Below are 19924 nucleotides of genomic sequence, written 5' to 3' on the forward strand. Positions count from 1 at the left end.
CATCTTCTGTATTTCTACAATAAAAGAGCACAGACATTAGGAGAGGCAGTCGAATCGGGGACTGGCAGGGTCTCGGTTTGGGGGAACAGACAAGAGGGCGTAAAAGTTTCGGGTACAAGCTCTTTAGGCAAGCATCACACATCTGCTGTCACCTAACACGGGGATGGAGCAGGCCTACCCTTTAAGACATAAGGCTCCGCCCCGGGATCCTGGCCGCCGCGCGAGCTCTGGCTCCTTCGCCCTGCACGTGAGGGCGGGCTCTGGGCGGAGCCACGCCGGCGGCACCGCCCAGGCTTCCGCGCCTGCGCACTGCCGCCCGCCCCGCCCCTCGCCCCCGGGCCCCGACGGGAAATGGTGCTGGCTGAACTGGCCGCGCGTCTCAACTGCGCGGAGTACAAGAACTGGGTGAAGGCGGGCCACTGCCTGCTGCTGCTGCGCGGCTGCCTACAGGGCTTCGTCTCCCGCGAGGTGCTTGCCTTCCACCGCGGCCTGCTCGCCGCAGCCCCCAGCCTGGGCCCCCGCGCCGCCTGCCGCAGCGGCTCTCGGTGTAGCCCGCGCGCCCGCCAGGTGAGCCCCTGGCCCCCCTGGCCCCCGTCCCGGTCCCCGAGCGTAGGGTCCCGAGCCCTTCCTGGGGCAGGGCAGACCGCAACGCCCGGCTAACTTGCCCAAGACGCCGCCCCTCCCTCATGGGCCCCTTCTCACCGCCGCCCCCTGTAGTTTCAGCCTCAGTGTCAGGTTTGCGCAGAGTGGAAACGGGAGATTTTGAAACACCACACCAACAGGAATGGAGACGTCCACTGGGGAAACTGCCGGCCGGGCCGCTGGCCCGTCGACGCCTGGGAGGTGGCCAAGGTAAGCACCTGCTTGAGAGGGTAGGAGGTGAGCCACCAGGTAGCCGGTCACCTGGGGCCCAGAGCCCCAAAAACAAATGCAAAGATAGAGGAATGGGTGTTTGATCTAGGATTTAGTGTCCAAGCAGTTCAGAGCTGCTGTACAGGATCCGATCTAGCTTAGCGAAGTAGAAGCTTTCTTCTACCTTTCTGGTAACAAGACATTTAAGTTTGCCACCCCTGCTTGGGCAGCTATAGGAAAGATTTCAGCATGAGACTCTGAGGCAAGATGTAGAGCGAGCATCCTGAACACAGGCCCAGAGGGAGAGACAGTAAGGCGTTTTTGAGTGTAGGCTCCCTGAGTAGCTCATTTTGGCTGTAGGGTGCCATCAGGATGGCAGAGGAAGCCAAGGGAAGTTAGGGCTGAAACAGAATGGACTTTAAGTGGCCAGGTAAGGAATAAAACCTTGGGGAGGTTAGGTGGAGTGGGCAGCCAGAGAGAAGACTTAGAGCTTGGCTCTGTGACTTGCCAGTTGGGCCAATTGGGGATTTTTTTTTAATGTTTTCCAGAAGCCCAGTAAGGAGTGGGGTGGGGCAGGGCAAAGTCAGCCCCTAACACAAATTAACTTTTGTAGTCCCTCTATGTGCTGATTAGCCACAGGCACAGACTTAGTGCCTGGGAAGCAGGGATCAGAGTCCCTTCTCTGCTGCTGTTGCGTGTCCTTAGGCCAGGCTCTGTTCCCTAACCTCAAAAATGAGGAAGTTGGACTTGATCAGTGACCACAGACTCATGGCTTTCCTGAACCCATAAACCCACCACATTTACACCCTCTTCCCAATTTTTTTTGTTGTTGACACACCACAGAATTGCCAACTTTTACTTTTACTTAGAAAAGAGAAACTTAAAATTCTGCTCTTCACTGTGACTGTCCCTCACCTATTTGGTCTTTGTTGCTGCTTTCATACCCTTGGAGTCCTCTTGAAGCCCGTGTGACCTGCTCATGCCCCTTTTTGTTGCTGTCACTAGCAGACCTTCTAGTCCAACCCCAGTGTTTATATTCTTCGATCACATCCTCCTTTTATTCTCCTTCCTCTGCACTTGCATGGCCCAACAGCAGTCCCGATGCCACCGTCATCTACTTGTGCTCAGGGGAAGAATCTCACAAGGGAGCAGAATGGTTTCACTTTTAGTTCTTGATCATGAGCTCCCGTGATCTGGCCATGGCTCTGTATAGGGCTCCTGTTCCTGCCCACAGTTGTTGCTGCCTTTCCCTCACCAAGCTCCCATTCTTCCACTCTCACTGCCAGCTACTGACTTTGTGCAGTTTTTCTTAAGAGTTGATGGATGCCCCCAGATTTGTGCTTCCTCATCTTTTGACCAGACCTGCGAACCTACTTCCATGTGCATCATCATCTTCCTTCTGGCACAAAGGAGGAAGGGCAGCTCTCTTCTTACCACTTTGGCCCTTCACTTGTACTTCAGGCCATATCCCCTCCCACCTGCCTGTGGTCTTTCAGACCTCAGGTATCCGCTCTGTCTACCTCCCAGCTTATTCCCACCACCCTACAGATAGCTTTAATGTTACCTCTGTTTATTTAATTTTTTTTAAAAAAACACAGGATTAAACACAGGGTTAGTATATGACCTAGCAGTTCCACTTCTAGGTTTGTACGCAATGAGATGAAAATGCACATCCACACAAGAACCTGGGCATGAGTGTTCACAGCAGCACTATTCATAACATAACAGCCAGAGGTGGAAACCACACAAATGTCCATCAGTTGATGAATGGATGAGCAAACTGTGGCCTGTCCATACAATGAAATGTCATTTAGCCATAAAAAGTGATGAACTGGGGTGCCTGGGTGGCTCAGTCGGTTGGGCATCTGACTCTTGATTTTGGCTCAGGTGGTGATCTCAGGGTGCTGGCATCGAGCCTTGCATCGGGCTCCAAGCTCACTGGAGAGTCTGCCTGGGATTCTTTCTCCCTCTCCCTGGAGGAGGGCACCTGGGTGGCTCAGTTAGTAAAGCCTCTGCCTTCGGCTCAGGTCATGATCCTGGGGTCCTGGGATCGAGCCCCGAATCGGGCTGTCTGCTCGGGGGACCTGCTTCCTCCTCTCTCTCTGCCTGCTTCTCTGCCTGCTTGTGGTCTCTGTCTGTCAAATAAATAAATACAATCTTTAAAAAAACAAAAACAAAAACAAAAAAAAAACTTATGTGCTTCAAAGGGGTGAATTATATGATATGTGCATTATATCTCAATAAAGCTGTTTAGGGGCACCTGGGTGGCTCAGTGGGTTAAAGCCTCTGCTTTTGGCTCAGGTCATGATCCCAGGGTCCTGGAATAGAGCCCCGAATTGGGGGGGGTGTCTCTGCTCAGCAGGGAGCCTGCTCCCCTGCCCCGCGCACCGCCTTCTCTGCCTACTTGTGATCTCTGTCAAATAAATAAATAAAATCTTAAAAAAGAAAGAAAGAAAGAAAAAAAAGTGTCTCTCTCTCTCAAGGAGGGAGTACTTTGATATAAAAAATAAATAAATAAAGCTGTTTAAAAAACACTTGAATAAATATTTGGAAAACAAAATTTAAAAAGAAAAGCTTCCCTTGAGCCATTCCCTCCAGCTCTCTCCCCACATTTCTGTATTTACCTCCCGTAAGCATACCCAATGGAGCTTCTTAGAAAGGGCTTTGTGCCTGCGCTCTATTCCTCAGTTGCCCGTGACTCTAAGCCATTCCAGCCTGGCCCCTGGCCCTACCAGCCCTCTGCATCTGCCTTGTCGGGCACGTTTGACCTTCAGTTCTCCAGCCTCATCTTTCTCTCCTCTCAGGCATTTGGCACAACTGGCCCTGCTTCTTGAAGCACTCATCACTTGGTGACGTCACTGTCCCTCATGGGTTTCCTCCTAGCTCCCTTGGCTCCTCCTCAGCCTCCTTCCCGTCCCCAGCCCGCCTTTCTCAGGCCTCTTCTGTCCCCTTCTTCTGGCGATACTGCCCCGGCCCGTGGAGTTTGCCGTTCAATACTGTACTCATGCTGATGGCCCCCCTATTTGTCTCCCCAGCCCTGCCCTCTCTTCTGAGCTCCAGGTGTCTCTGTCCATCAGCATGCTCCACCCCTCGCCATACTCCCTCCTGGGCACTTTGAATTTACTCCTCAAGCAGGATTCATCTCTAACCCCCAAACCCGTGGCCAGGCCCCAGCAGCCACGACCTGCTACCACCCTCCCTCTGACTGTCCTGGTCACTGCCCCCTTGTTTATACCTGCAAGCTAGTTCCTTCTCTCTGCCTCCTGCCTGGCTGCTGGCTGCAGCCCCCCACCTGGCCGCCTCTGCTGCTGCTCTGGGTACTTCTCCCCACAGCAGAATGTGTGGTCTTCAAGAGAGGGAATCAGATCGCTTTCTTCCCTTGCCTAAAACCCCTGGATGGCTTCCTGACGTCCTTAGAATAAACTGCAAACTCCTTTCCAGGGCCAGTGAGGCCCAGAGTAATCCAGCCCCTGCTGGATTCTCCAACCTCGTCTCCTACTCACTGAAAAGGCAGGGGAGGGTAGGGGGACAGAGTACCATGCATTTCCCACCCCTGTGTATTTGACATACAGAACACAGTGGCGCGTGATACCATTTTAAGAAACTCCTTTCGGTGGCCCAGAGACAGCAGAGCCCCCCTGTCAGCTTCTAATGTGGAAGAAAGGGAATAATGATGAGAATAAAAAACATGAATGTAGAAAAGACAGGTCTATGTTGGTGAGAAAATGTCAGGCAGGACATACCATCTCATGGAGAAGAAAAATTATGCCTGGCTTTGAGGCACTTAAGACCCTCTCTAACTTGGGGACCATCCTCCCAGCAGGAGCAGAGGTAAGAAAAATTTTTTTCCTTTAATTTTGTTGCCCTAGTTTGGCTGTGATACATGAGTTACCTTCTGTGTTAACATCATAGCATCCACGAGCGCCTGGGTGGCTCAGTAGGTTGGGCCTCTGACTCTTGATTTCAGCTCAGGTCATTATCTTCCAGTCATGGGCTCAAACCCCGTGTCAGGCTCTGTGCTCAGCGCAGAGTCTGCTTGGGATTCTCTCTCCCTCTGCCTCTCCCTCTGCTGGTATGCTCTCTCTAAATAAATAAAGAGATAAATAAAATCTTAAAAAAGTAAATCATAGCACGCATCATAGACTTTCAGAGGTTCAGCATGTCAGTGGCTGTTAAGATGTGGAAAGAGTGATGTTACTGGCTACTGTACCTTCGGATATAGGTCATAGAGGGCATACAAAGTTTGTTTTTTTTAAGATTCTACTTACTTATTTGAGAGACCGTTCAAGAGAGCAAGAGGGGGCAGAGGGAGAGGGAGAAGCAGGCTTCATGCTGAGCAGAGAGCCCAACACGGGACTTGATCCCATGGCCCTGAGATCATGACCTGAGCCGAAGGCAGATGCTTAACTGACTGAGCCACCCAGGCGTCCCTACAGAGTTCTTTTTTTTTTTTTTTAAAGATTTTATTTATTTGACAGAGAGAGATCACAAGTACACTAAGAGGCAGGCAGAGAGAGAGAGAGGGAAGCAGGCCCCCTGCTGAGCAGAGAGCCCGATGCAGGACTCGATCCCAGGACCCTGAGATCATGACCTGAGCCGAAGGCAGCGGCTTAACCCACTGAGCCACCCAGGCACCCCCCTACAGAGTTCTTAATTATGGGAGGTTCCAGCGGAGGATTCCAGCACAGTGAGGAACATAGCCCTGACTCTCCTTGGCATGTGTGGGCCCCCGACCGCAAGCCCGTGTTGGAATCGCATTATAAGCAGTACTGTAGGGAGCAGTGCTTTTGCTTGCCTGCTGCGATGGATTTCTTTTCAAGGGAGCAGGTCTCCTTATTTAGAGTTCTTACTGCAAGCAGTATTGCATCTGTCATCTTTTCTAGTCCCTTGGCAGGAATGTACTGGTGAGCTTCTGAGCTTGGTGAAGTGGTTGCACTCAGGTGTAAAGTTGGGACTTTTCAGGAAAGAAACATACCCAAGACTTGCAGTAACACCACTCTGGGGTCCATGCCCTAAAATCCCGCAAAAGGCAAGATCATGCCAGAACAAGGCCCTTCTGGTATATCGAGCATCTCAAACCCTAGGATTCCGTCTGTAACTTCTGGGGAGGTCATGCTTGCCTTGCATCATCAACATGGTAATTGCCAACATTACAGCCTGTTGGTTTGGCACGTTCCAGGCACCGCGCAAGTGCTTCCCCTGCATTAACTCATTTAATTCTCGCAATGCCCTTCAAGGCGGCTTCAGACACTTATCCTCTACTTACTGATGAGGAATCTGAGGGTAAGTAACTTGCCCGGGGTCACTCAGTTGGCAAGTGGCAGACCTGGGATTTGAATCCAGCTGTGTCGCACTGCCAAGCCCAGGCTCTTAACTTTATGCTACCGTATGAACTTGCTCAAGTCATCTTTATATATTTTTTTTAAGATTTTATTTATTTATTTAAGAGAGAGTACAAGCAGGGGGAAGGGCAGTGGGAGAGGGAGAAGCAGATTCCCCACTGAGCAGGGAGCCTGATCTGGGGGACTCGATCCCAGAGTCTGGGATCCTGACCCGAGTCGAAGGCAGACACTTAACCAACTGAGTCACCCAGGCGCCTAAAGTGCCCACTTGGGAGTAACTTATTTTTAAATTTCAAATGTTCTCCACAACTCAGCCACTGAAACTTCAGTGCCTCCTACCCGTGTAGCCTGCTTATATACCGTTAGGAAAGGACAGGAAACCAGTTCTGTCCAGTGTTTAAAGTATTTCCGTATAGCAGAGGGACAGGCAGAGCAGCCCTTTGGCTACCGCCCTTGGCCAAGGCTTAGCTATGACACGGGTTCCCGAACTTGCGTTTTGGACTCACGAGGCTCAACCTCAAAACCTCAGTAAGAGAATTTCGGTCATCATTTGGGAAGCGGGCAAATAACACCTGTCCCCGCTAGCTCTTAGGGTTGGAGGAGACTCAGGTGTCCCTTGTGCCTCCCCTACTGTAGGCTTTCATGCCCCGAGGACTGGCAGACAAAACCGGCCCCGAGGAATGTGATGCGGTTGCTCTTTTAAGTCTCATCAACTCCTGCGATCACTTCACCGTTGATCGAAAGAAAGTCACCGAGGTAAGAGCCGGCGGATTTAAAACCACACAGTGAGAGTCGGTCGGGTGGGTACTGTGAAGACCAGCTGAGAGACGCACCCTGTGGTGCCAAAGCAGCCATGCACACATAGCACACAGGCTCTCCCCGAAACAGCGGTGTGCAAGGGATGTTAGGCTTTGGTTCAAGGTTGGCGTCGCTAAGTGGGCTAGCGGGGCACACGGCGCATGCGCCTTCTCTATGTCCAAGAAGCCCCATGCAAATGCAGGTAGGAGACGGACCCCTTAGTTCTCCCTCACTGAGGTTTCCCAGGACCTTGATCTTATACTGTTTGCTGCCAAAATAGATAAACCACAGATTTCTCTTCCGTGGTCTGCCATAAACAGAAGCAAAGTATTCCATATTAAAAAAAAAAAAAAATAGAGCAGTGCACCACCCTGTCCTTCATATGCCAACATTTGAATCCTGCCCTTCTGAATTTCTTTGGCTATAGTTGCAAGACCAAGGCACACGGGACTGAAGGAAGCATAAACACTAATGGACAATGTCAGAAGAGATCACGATGGATTTAGACTTTCTCTGGGGGATTTAGACTTTCTCTGTTACACCAGAGAACAGCTCTTGCACATTTATTTCTTTGAGGGTCATCAAAAAGCATATATAGCATACCTGGATGATATATAATATGCAGAGAAAATGCATGTATATTTTGCTGGCAGCCAGCAGTGGAAAAGACTGAGAATCTTGCATGCTCTCAGCAGAGGCAAAAACTGTCACAGTACCAGGTTGACCCCTTTGTATCTTTTAACTAAGAATGTGGAAGACTTTGTGTGAATTATATATTAATAAATGAAACATGGGGTGCCTGGGTGGCTCAGTTGGTGAAGCTTCTGACTCTTGCTTTCAACTCAGCTCTTGATCTTGGAGTTGTGAGTTCAAGCTCCATGATATATATTTAACCCCTTGACCCAGCTTCCTGGAGTTCCAACAATATTTACAAGATTTTCGCATTGTCTGCTTCAGCCTTTGGGTGTACCCAGAGCCAGAAACCAATATTCTTGCTCTTTGGCAGGTGGTTTTAAGTTAAGAGATTTGGGGATTGTGTAAGAGATAACCAGCCAGTCACAAGATTTCAAGAGCTAATAGTAGTTGTAGGCTTCTTTGTATTTCTGATTCCAATGACTCCTAGGTAGCAGGTGGTTGAATATCCCCTCAAGCCCTGGTAGCACCTACAGGCCTCACTTGTGGATTTTGTAATTAACAAAGCCTTCCTATCATTTTTCTTTACTTTTCTTTTTTTTTATTCCACTTGACATATGTGACATAGCTTTTTTTTTTTAAGATTTTATTTATTTATTTGACAGACAGAGATCACAAGTAGGCAAAGAAAGAGGGGGAAGTAGGCTCCCTGCTGAGCAGAGAGCCCGATTTGGGGCTCCATCCCAGGACCCTGAGATCATGAGGCAGGGTCTCAAGGCAGAGGCTTTAACTCAGTGATCCACCCAGGCGCCCCCCTCTCCTTTTTTAAAGAATTTATTTGTTGGGCACATGGATGGCTCAGTGGGTTGGACCTCTTCCTTCTGCTCAGGTCATGATCTCAGCGTCCTGGGCTCGAGACCTGCATCGGGCTCTCTGCTCAGCGGGGAGCCTGCTTTCCCCTCTCCCTCTGCCAGCCTCTCTGCCTACTTGTGATTTCTCTCTCTGTCAAATAAATAAATAAAATCTTTTAAAAAATGATTTTAAAAAAATAAAGATTTTATTTATTTATTTATTTGAGAGAGAGAACAAGAGTTGAGCACAAGCAGGGGGAGGGGCAGAGGGAGAAGGAGAAGCAGGCTCCCTGCTAAGCAAGGAGCCCAATGTGGCACTTCATCCCTGGACCCTGGGATCATGACCTGAGCTGAAGCCAAACATTTAACTGGGCTTACCCAGGCAGCCCTGTAATTTTACTTCGGAACTACAAAATCTCCATTTATTCTGTCATTTGACTTTGAAACCTTCTATCCTTTTTTTTTTTTTTTTGGCCTTTCGGTAGGTGATTAAGTGTCGTAACGAAATCATGCATTCTTCAGAGATGAAAGTGTCTTCTCTTTGGCTTCGAGATTTTCAGATGAAGATCCAAAATTTCCTGAATGAATTCAAGAATATTCCAGAGATTGTGGCAACATACACCAGAATAGAACAGGTAAAAATCAGATTTAATAGTTTTGTCCTAAAGAATTAAGGGGGAAAAGGCAACTGCAGTCTCTCATTTAGAATTTGAAGCTTCTTAGATTTAAATGACATTATAGAATGTGAGCAGGGGGAGAGATGCTGATACGAAATCCAGAATTTTTTTTTTAAGATTTTATTTATTTATTTGACAGAGAGAAATCACAAGTACACTGAGAGGCAGGCAGAGAGAGAGAAAGAGGGAAGCAGGCTCCCTGCTGAGCAGAGAGCCCAATGCGGGACTCGATCCCAGGACCCTGAGATCATGACCTGAGCCAAAGGCAGCGGCTTAACCCACTGAGCCACCCAGGCGTCCCGAAATCCAGAATTGTGCTGGGCTTGAGAAGTTTATTTCTGGTCACAGGGTATTGCTGAAGTGGATCCAGTCAAAGATGTTTAGTTACAAGTTCTTTGAGCAACCCAGTGGAGCATCTTTTCCATTCCATCATTCACACATCTGTTCGGTAATCCCACAGCTGCTGACATCTGACTGGGCTGTTCACATTCCTGACGAAGATCAGCGAGATGGGTGTGAATACGAAACAGGAGTTTATCTGAGTGAGAGTCAAGTCAACGAAATAGAAATGGAATTACTAAAGGAAAAACTTCAAGAGATCTATCTTCAAGCACAAGAACAAGACGTCTTGCCTGAAGAGGTAAAAAAAAAATCATCCGCTCGGTGTGAGTAAACAATACAAAGAAAGGCACCGGGGAGGAAAAGTCTCTCCTTTTGGCAGACTTCCAGCTATGTTTCTGATTTAGAAGTCAGATCGCTTCCAGAAATGAGTATGCTTTTGGCACAGACCAATATTACTTCGCCACAAATATTTTCACTCGGTCAGCCAACAGTCGAGTGCCCAGTGTGTGCACAGAGTGGACCAATGCGGTAAGGGATACAGCAGGGTTCCAGGCGTTCTCAGCAGGTCAGGGGATGGTTACAAGAAAAAGACTTTGCCAAGAAGGTGCCGTTGAGCTGGAACTAGCAGAATCACACGAGAGTGTGGCAGACCGGCAAGAGCAGAAGGGTGCTGCTGGCCGAAGGAGCTGGCAGCACTGTAGCACAGATGTCTACAAGAACAGTGGGGCGTGAGTGGTGACAAGGCAGGCGTAGGAGGGACGGTCCAAAGTGCGGGCAGTCAGGTGAGCTTGGAGCCGTATTTTGAAAGGCTTGCTCTGCTGTTCAAGGGGCTTGGGCCTTGTTCCCAAAAAGCAGCAGGGAGCCAACAGGTGTCTTTAAGCAAGAACGAGTAAATCGGATAGATCTGCTGTGGCTTGTAGAAAGTTAACTCACGGTAGTTGCAAGCAGGAGGCTAGCAGGAGGCTGTCACAGCCGAGTGAGAATGGAAAAAAACTAGAGGGGCCAGATTCTGGAGGCATTACTTGGGCAGAGCTGATGGCTCTTAGTGGCTGCTTAGATTACTTGGAGTGTGGCATGGGGCTGGAAGAAGATGGGGAAGGAGGGGTTAAAGGATCGGCAAGGTTTCCAGCTTAGGACATGGCAAGCTGATGATGGTCTTAAGTCCTGCTAGGGAATACAGGACCAATGAATCCCCTTTGTTACACACAAGGTACAAAAAAAAAGTGAACAGTAGTAGAATTGTACTAGGAAAGTTCAGACATATTCCAGTACTTGCTAGATTGGAGTTCTAAATCACCAGGAGATCTTAGACAAATCATTTTACCTCTCCATTCTACCTGTCAAGGAAAGGAGTTTTGCTGCTTACCTCTTTAAAGACAGAGTGTGTATTTAACACAAAGTGTGTGTTTCATTTATTAAGTCTTGCTCCTCACTGCCCCATAGGCCTCTATTAACCATTTTGACCTTGACCTAGATGCTTCATTCATTCAACTTGGTGAGTTCCTTTAGTAGAGGGATTGAAAACCACTGGTTTTTGGATGCTCCCACCCGAGCACACCATAGGCATGTACAGCAATGAAAAAGATGGTTACGTCTTCTGTTCTCTAAATCCGTGTGTTTTATCTGACTTTATTTTAAAACATGGTTAGAACCAGCCCCAGTTTTGTTTCTGCGGCTTCTGTTAGAAGCCTCCGGGAACAGGAGACAACCTGGTGGGGGAGGGGGGACCATCAGACTTAAGGCCCAAGAGGCATCAATAACTCCGTCTTCTCTCTTGAGGGAGCCGTAGTTCTTTTTTTCTGTTTGTGTAACGAACAACAAAATGCATCCGTAGTGGCGCACTCAAACCAGGAGTCTGTGTAAGTTCAGAGCTGGCAGGGAACCTGGCAGGGCCCAGATCCCTCTGCTTTCCATGGGAGGCAGCAACCGCAAGGACAGGCGCTGACAGATGCCAGGCCACACGGCTGGCAAGTGAGGGCAGGCCCGGGTCTCGCTGCCTAGTTCTGTGCCTTTCTGCATTGCAGCCCTGCAGTTCCCCTATCTCCGAGGAGCTAGCTACTGTAAATTCTGACCCTCATTATCTTTGTTTCACGAACAGGAAATTGAGGTGAGTGGGTTTGTCCTCTGGGTCCCCAGAGTCTCTAGATAGCACTGATAAATTCTCATTTCTCATGCTTTCTGTTCAGTAGACTATGGCATCCCTCTTGTTATTTCAATTGATCAAAATGTAAGTTAGGATTGAGTGGCCTATTATCTCGAAGAAGTTGAAAGTTGGCTTTCCACAGCCTGTGGAACTGCTCTCTTCTGGAAGGTTCAGTACCATATATAGGCATCCATGTACTTTAGGGTTAGTCTCCACAGTCAGAGGATTTGATAAACCAAATTCCATTGAATTGCAAGTGCCATCAACTGTAAGACAGCATGAATCCAGTTACTTCTAAGAAAGAAACAAACAATCAAAAAAAACCACTGCCAGTTTATTGTAAGACACTATCAGCGGTAAGGTGCCTTCTAATTTGAGATGCTAAAAGATGAAAAAACAGGCATCCAGGAATTTAGAAACGCCATGGTTATAGTAGGACCACGGGCTTTTTTGGTGACTCTTTCACAAGACCTGTTTCTGGTGTTCGTGAAACCAGCATGGCTAACTTTGGAAAGCCAACTTGAGAAAAAAATGGTTCGTGGTGGTAATTTACTGTGACAGTTTCCAGGCAGGGCATCACGGAGCCTGGGGGTGCCAGGGACTGCTGAGCAGACAGAGCTCATCACCTCCGTCCCGTTCTGTTGAGTTGACGAGCCTCCATGATGTCTAGCATTCTAAAAAGGGGTTCCCATTAAAATCCACTCTCTGTGCCTGCGAGATTCATTCCACTCCAAAGCCAAGTGGGAGCAGCAGCTACTTAGGCCCCTTGGGACACGTGTGCTGTGTGCCCACCATGGGCCCATCCGCAGCAGCCTCTGGCCACCACCCAAGACCCTTCCATCGTGCTCTGCCAGCCCTCAGGGCTCTATTAGGGTCCAGCAAGTTTAGCCATTTTGCGCATTCTTTAAAATCATTAGCGATTTCTTAAAACCGGGGTGGGGGGGACCATCTCCACAGAGATCCCTGGGGAGCCTTGAGCGGGGAGGGGGGGTGGAAATGACCCTTCATTTATGACATTTCAGAAATAGTTACAGACCATGTGCCTCCCATGTGCCAGGCCCTGTTCTGGAAGCTTGGTGTGTGTCAGTGAACAAAACAAAGACCCTGGTAGGGGGAGGCAGTAAACAGTCAACATTGTATGTATGCACTGCTTCTAAGCATTAGAAGTACTATGTGGAGCACAGTCTGGGTGATCAGGACTTAGCCCAATCGGCTGGGGCCCCTGGGGCTGAGGGGCAGGTTGTGTTCTGGTTGGGGGTTGCTTGTGGAGGATTAGGCAGGTGCACACCTGGAGGAAGGGCCTTCAGGCAGGGGTAAAAAGGGAAGGTGGAGGAAGCAAGTGTGGGTGGCTTGTTAGCCATTGGAAGGGCAGAGTCTTTCCCTCTTGAGCCCGGGGCAGCCAGGAATGGGGAGAGCTGGGAGGAGGCTGTTGCCCATACTGGCTTCAGAGCCCACGTGGGGTGGTGAGAAGGGGCACAGAGACACGTGCAAGACAAGCCCAAGAGTTTGGAGGAATGGAGGTGCTAAGCATCTTTTGCCTGGAGCAGTGCATAGCACGCAGTAGACTGGATCTGGATAAATATTTGTGGAATGACCATAGAAAGGAAAGGATATACCTGACACGAAGCTAAGCTCTTAAAGTAGATTATTTCTAGTCCTTTTAAGAATCCTAGGTAGCGTTGGTATCATCGTCCTCCATTTGCATACGTGCAAGGAAGCTCAGAGAGATCAGATGTCTGGCCCAGAGTCACACAGCTGGTTAAGTGGTAAAGCTGGGCTTCACAATCCAAGTCTGTCTGACTACATTCCTTAATTTTTCCAGACTTTCTGTTTTTCTACCTCTATTTCCTCTTCTCCCTTTACCTATAACCGTGCATAAGCCTTCCCCATTCTTAATTTTAAAAGTTTGTTTTGACTGTGTCAAACTGACTTTTCGCCTTGTTCCCATGTGTTCATTTTGAATTTTGTACCTGTATATTTATTACTATTAAAACATGTATATTTTATAAATATTTAATAGTAATAAGTATACATATATGTAATAGTAATAAATGTGCAGGTACAAATTCCAAATGAAAGGGCTTCATTTTATTTTATTTTTTAAAAGATTTTATTTATTTGAGAGTAAAAGAGCATGCGTGAGGGCGCCCGGGTGGCTCAGTGGGTTAAGCCGCTGCCTTCGGCTCAGGTCATGATCTCAGGGTCCTGGGATCGAGTCCCGCATCAGGCTCTCTGCTCAGCAGGGAGTCTGCTTCCTCCTCTCTCTCTCTGCCTGCCTCTCTGCCTACTTGTGATCTGTCTCTGTCAAATAATAAATAAAATCTTATGGGACGCCTGGGTGGCTCAGTTGGTTAAGCGGCTGCCTTCAGCTCAGGTCATGATCTCAGCGTTCTGGGATCGAGTCCCACATCGGGCTCCTTGCTCGGCAGGGAGCCTGCTTCTCCCTCAGCCTCTGCCTGCCTCTCTGTCTGCCTGTGCTCGCTCGCTCTCTCTCCCTCTATCCCTGACAAATAAATAAATAAAATCTTAAAAATAAATAAATAAATAAATAAATAAAATCTTTTTAAAAAAAAAAAAAGAGCATGCGTGAGTGGGAGGAGGGGCAGAGGGAGAGAAAGGGAGAGAACCTCAAGCGGACCCCACTCTGAGCACAGAGCCTGTCGCCGGGCTCTATCCCACAACCCTGAGATCATGACCAGAGCCAAAATCAAGAGTTGACTGCCCAACTAAATAAGCCACCCACGCCCCCCTTATTTTATTTATATATATATATATATATATATATATATATGCAAATGTGTGTATATACACATATAGAGATGGGGTAGATATATAGGCCTTTCCTACAAATGTAGGAGGTTTTAAAGCAAAAAAGAATTTATAAATTTTTTTCCATTTTTATTGAGATATAATTAACATGCAGCATTGCATAAGTTTAGGTTATACGACGTGATGACCCGACCTACATGTTACCACAAATGGTGGAATTTCCTTCTTTTTATGGCCGAATAATATCCCATTGTATATATATACCACATCTTTGTTACCCGTTCATCTCTCAGTGGGTACTTAGGTTGTTTCCATGTCTTAGCTGTTGTAAATAATGCTGCTTATGAATTCAGGGGTGCACATCATCTGTTCGACATAGTGTTTCCGTTTCCTTCAGATATCTTCCCAGAAATGGAACTGCTGGATCATGGGGTAGCTCTATTTTTAATTTTTTTTTTAAGATTTTATTTATTTATTTGACAGACAGAGATCACAAGTAGGCAGAGAGGCAGGCAGAGAGAGAGAGAGAGAGAGAGAGGAGGAAGCAGGCTTCCTGCTGAGCAGAGAGCCCGATGTGGGGCTCAATCCCAGGACCCCGAGATCATGACCTGAGCCGAAGGCAGACACTTAACGACTGAGCCTCGCAGGTGTCACCTCATCATGGTTTTGATTTATGTTTCCCTGATGAGGAGCGATGTCAAGCACCTTTTCATGTACCTGTTGGCCAATAATACATCTTCTTTGGAAAAATGTCTATTTAGGTCCTTTGTCTATTTTTAATTGGATTATTTGGAGGTTTTTGGCTATTGGGTTGTACGAGTTCCTCATCTCTTTTGGATATTAGCCTTTAAAAAGCAAAAAAAATTGAGGAGACAAACAAACAACCCCTTGTGTGGCCCCAGAACCAACTATTGGCGGACACGTGAAAAGGAGCCAGTCTCGGACCTAGTAAGTTTTCCATCTGAATTACAAGCCTGCTATTAAATGATCTAAGCCATACATCATATGATTTCCTCTTGCAGATCTTAAACCGATTGCAAGTGGTAAAAGAATTTCTGAGAAACAATAAGGATCTTAGAAGTGGTCTTATAGGAGATCTGCAGAAGCTAGACAGCCTCCATCTACAGCACCAAACTCCAGATTCCAAGGAACCTGGGGCCCAGACACCTGAAGGGAAGGCCTGAGGTGATTTCCTGCATTTGACGGTAAGTAAGGACAAAATAACCTCATCACCCTGATGCCTGTTCTCTTATGTAAGGCGGTGATGAACACACAATTTGGTCTAACCTGAAGTTTCCCCGTGTCCTTATTATTTGAAAGAAAGGACACTGGGCTCTGTGCTCTAATTGGTGGTTCTCACATCTGTGGAGTAATTCAACATAATGTCCCTGTCAGCTTTGTTTAGTCCAATATACCTGGAGTCACTGGTCTAGTCTTAAGTAAATCAACTTTCTGACTTAATCAAAAAGCCTGTCAGCTCTAAAACAATGCCAGTGATACCTAGCTTTTAACAACTTGTTCATTTCCATAAGAAAAATTTGTTAAAATGACTGTCTCCAATGTTTCATGGTTTTCCTTTCAAATAAAGGAAATTAAATATTTTCTGTTATTTTAGATTGCCCTCTGATAGAAATCAGACCTGTTATGTGAATGTCAGCATGGCTTCAATCTCAGCTTTTCTTTTCTGTGCAAAAGGAAACACTTATCAGAGTACCCTGCCCAGAAAGAAAAGGAATTTTTGTTGGTTTGTCCTAGACTTCTTTGACTTTTTGGGAATATTTTTTTTAATATTCATAAGCTTGGTGTTGTGTTATCTGTAACCACCCAGAAAAAGTTGGATGCTGCTGTGCCAAAACTTGCTGTCATCCAGGGTTTTTCTTGTTTTATTTGTTTGTTTTGATTTGGGGGTTTTGGGGTTTGGGGCATTGGGTTTTTGGGGGAGGGTGGTTTTTTGTTTTTGTTTTTGTTTTCCATTCAGAAGATAAGATTCTTTTCTGGCCCTAAACTTTAAACTGCTTCACACAGTAAAGTCTGTGGTTGGCCAGGCCTGTGCGAAGGGTCACACTGAGTGCTCTGCCCAATGGCACCCAAGCCCTGTCCCCACACCCATTCCTGAAAGTCTCTTTTAGGAGGATGCCCAAGCTGCAGCAGGGGATGGCGGGGGTGGGGGGGGCTGTGATATAAATGTTGAGGTATAAATCCTTCCTTTTTGGAAGAAGGCAAGAAAACAAATCTCTGGAAAGGCCATTTCCTAGCTTTTTCTGGTTAGTACAGAATTATTGGTCCCCGTTTCTGATAGGCCAGGCCGGTAGGGTGAGGAGGTGGGCCCAGGCTGGTCGCGGCGGACTGGAGAACACAGTGACTTGACTGACCAAAGCAGGCAGAGGGCCCAAGCCAGCATCACAGATGGGGACGTCGGGGAAAGCTCTGCAGTTGCTGGCTTGTGTATGACACTCCTGGGAAAAGTCACCTCCCGTGGCCATCATGGCCCTTTCTGGTCAGTTCTATATATTCTGAGTGCCAAGCACAGGGCCTAGCCCTCGTATGCTTCACAAATACTTGTTGACTGAAGGATCCACCAACAATTTATTCTTACACATGAATGTGTGTCATACTATTAACTAAGCTTTGTCCTTTGTTATGAGATTTAAGGATGAAATATCACCATTCTTAACGGAAATTCAGAGACATCATTTTCTTTCCACAGATTGACAAACTCATCTGTAACTTCATCTGTTGCTTTACCCCAAGAGTTCTCCACTTCTGACTTTGTCCTGTTTGTTTCCTCAACTGCAAAACCACTGTCCAGTCATATGCAGTGGTCCATGGTCTCAGCCTCCCTCCCCTCCATCTGCTCCTTTTCAAAGCCAGCAGTACTTAACCGGGCCAGGTCACTTCTGGACCTTCAGGGACAGAATTGCCACCTTCCGCACTCTGGAGGAAGTGTTTCCATTCCAAGCCCAAAGGAAGCCATCGTTTGCTTGCTCGGCTGCCCATCAAGGATGTGCTCTGTAGACAATGGGCAGAGGGTGGGGGTATATTTGGCATATTTTTACATTAAAATGCATGTATATAAGGCTGTAAACCCTGCATGAAGGCAGATGTTCCTAACTGACGGGTCTTGAATTGTACATTTTCTTTGTCCGTTCATTTCACACAATTTCTTTAAAAAAAACTTCCATAGTAAAGTAAGAATCTTCATTGTTCTCGCAACCATGCCCAGACTAAGAAATTTGCTAAAACGTTTCCCAGCTTCTAGATGTAAGGTGCATCTGGAAGGTAGGATCCAATTAAATCTTGATTCACTAACCAAGTTAAGACCTGCTTTCAAACTTTAGTAACTTAGGGTTATGAACACTTTCGTCTCATATCCCTTGTGTCCAGTTAGATTTTCCTTCTCTCTCAAACATTTATCAAGTGTCCGCCACAGCTGGGCACTGAAGAGGATGCCAGATGTGAGGATGTATAAGGTATGGACAATGTTATATGTGCCATCGTCTTGGATTTATTGTCTGCTCTGATAAATGAAAGATACTGTGCAGAAAACGTTATACTGGCAACATTTAACTACACTGAAATCGAAGAAAGGGAAGACATGTCCAGAGAGGGCTTTAAAGTAAATGGAGCGTGCACAGGGATGTCAGCCTGTGGGCCTCTCCTCTACGAATCTGGGCACGTGGCCCATGATGCACACACGGGGGGTGCTCACCGTGGCACCGGGAGCCTTGCATCAAGAGATGACTGGTGAAATCCCAGCGCATCCAAGCCACAGAGCACTCTGGTTGTAAAGAAGAATGTCGTCATGCTGCAGTGGAGGGATACAGAAGGATCTCTAACACACACGGAACAGAAGCAGAACGTTCAGCATTGCATGGTATACTGTAAAACTCTGTCTTTTTCAGTAAAAGGTCCGGAAAGTTGTATGCCTGTCCCAGGCTCCTTTGCTGTGTTACCGCTGGGAGAGGAATTGAGGTCGAGGGGGGGTGGTTAGAAGAAATGTGGCTATTCTGTTTGTGGCATTGTCCCATATAAAATTTGTCCAACAAACATGTGCTCCTGGTATTTTGAAAGTTCTTAATTACAGTCTGTTCATTTCAAGATAATCAAGAGATGTGAACAATATAAATTCAATCTATAAGACTTATGTGTCAAATTCCCTGGAATAGGTTGTAGCCTCCCATTTTTGCGGAGGTCAGCTCCACCTCTAGGGGTCCTGGGGAGGCGGTAGCATCTGGAGAAGCCCAGGAGGTGGTCTCCCTTTCACACAGGGCTGTTTCGTCTCCAAGGGCCTGGTTTCCATCCAGCAATATGATTTACTCTCTCCTCCTCTCCCTGTGACACAGTAGGTGGAAAGAATTAGAGGAGAAAGAGTTTTGACATTATGGTTGCAAAGCTAAGGCAATTCTTCAGATTTTAGCCTGTGCTTCTCCAGGGAACTCAGAGGACCCAAGGAGAAGGACATTACTTATTAAGCTCAGTATAAAACACGAATTCTAGGTAATAACAGAAGTGTGTCAGTAACAAAAACTTCTGGAAAAATAGCTCTGCGAATTCAAAATGTTATTGGCTTCATAAAGTAACAGAAGAGATCCGTAGACAGGTTAAATTGTGAAGGCCAGAAAGGACTGTATTTGATAGTTTGGGGAGATTATAAGTGATTGTTACCCTAATGATTTGAAAGCCTCATTTTTATTAAAGTATTAATCACTTATATGGCTTTAAACATGAATATCCTAGGCAACAAAGGGTTAGGCCTCTTGGGTGGGCATACTACAAATTAGATCCTGTAAGTGGAACATTGCCTTAGAGTTGGAGGCATTGGAATCTTTTGGATTTTTTTCTCTAATCATTTTGCCCTCTAAATTATAAATGTAGAATAATAGGAAATTATCAGTAGGGATTATTACCTACTTTTCCCTTACCAGGTTAATTAGAAACCTACCTGCCTTTGATTGAAATATACTCAAATTACAAAATACATGTTGTAAGACAGATCTAAAAATATATGAATTTCTACTCACATAGTGAAGGGAAAAATTCAAGTTTTAATAAAAATTTTGATAAAAGGTTATGACTCATTTCAAAACTTTAAGAACTAGTTTTTATTACTACATTATATAGTCTGAACTATATAAATATGAAAATACTATCTTCCAAAGACTTCTTTCCCGCTTCTCAAACCCATGCTCCATGACATATGCATGTTAGTAATGACCACACAACTGTAAACTGAGCATTTTGTGACATCTTTTGGGGGAAGGTGAGTGATGACCTGACATGCTTTATTTCTACTGAGTTTCAGAAAGGCATGAGAAATTTAATTTCAGAACCATATGTGGTAGCCAGCCTCCAAGATGCTCCCCTCCCCCCCCCCCCCCCGCAAAAGATCCCTGCCTCCCGGTATTCCCACCCTTGTATTTTCCTCCCACAACGTACTGGGGTTGGTTCACGTGGCCAATAGGAAACAGCTGAGTGATGGTATGTCACTTCCCAGATGACGACATAGAAGACTATGTG

At 46.7% G+C, this 19924-nt stretch overlaps 1 protein-coding gene across 1 annotated transcript; it reads left to right on the forward strand.

The window, feature by feature from the left end:
- Positions 1-340: 340 nt before the first annotated feature.
- CXHXorf38 (chromosome X CXorf38 homolog) lies at positions 341-18454 on the forward strand. Its single transcript, XM_044235005.1, has 7 exons — positions 341-567; positions 718-852; positions 6831-6950; positions 8962-9111; positions 9614-9793; positions 15430-15612; positions 17115-18454. The coding sequence occupies exons 1-6, from the start codon at positions 352-354 to the stop codon at positions 15589-15591; spliced, it is 963 nt and encodes a 320-aa protein (XP_044090940.1). The 5' UTR covers positions 341-351; the 3' UTR covers positions 15592-15612; positions 17115-18454.
- Positions 18455-19924: the final 1470 nt, after the last annotated feature.

The sequence above is a fragment of the Neovison vison genome, chromosome X, assembly GCF_020171115.1.
Source record: "Neovison vison isolate M4711 chromosome X, ASM_NN_V1, whole genome shotgun sequence".
Lineage (NCBI taxonomy): Eukaryota > Metazoa > Chordata > Mammalia > Carnivora > Mustelidae > Neogale > Neogale vison.

Bases quoted from the DNA above. Each gene is read 5' to 3' on its own strand.
- CXHXorf38 (XM_044235005.1), top strand. From the start codon at position 352: ATGGTGCTGGCTGAACTGGCCGCGCGTCTCAACTGCGCGGAGTACAAG. The intron at 568-717 runs GTGAGCCCCTGG...CGCCCCCTGTAG, and splicing joins GTAGCCCGCGCGCCCGCCAG to TTTCAGCCTCAGTGTCAGGT. The intron at 9,112-9,613 runs GTAAAAATCAGA...GTAATCCCACAG, and splicing joins CATACACCAGAATAGAACAG to CTGCTGACATCTGACTGGGC.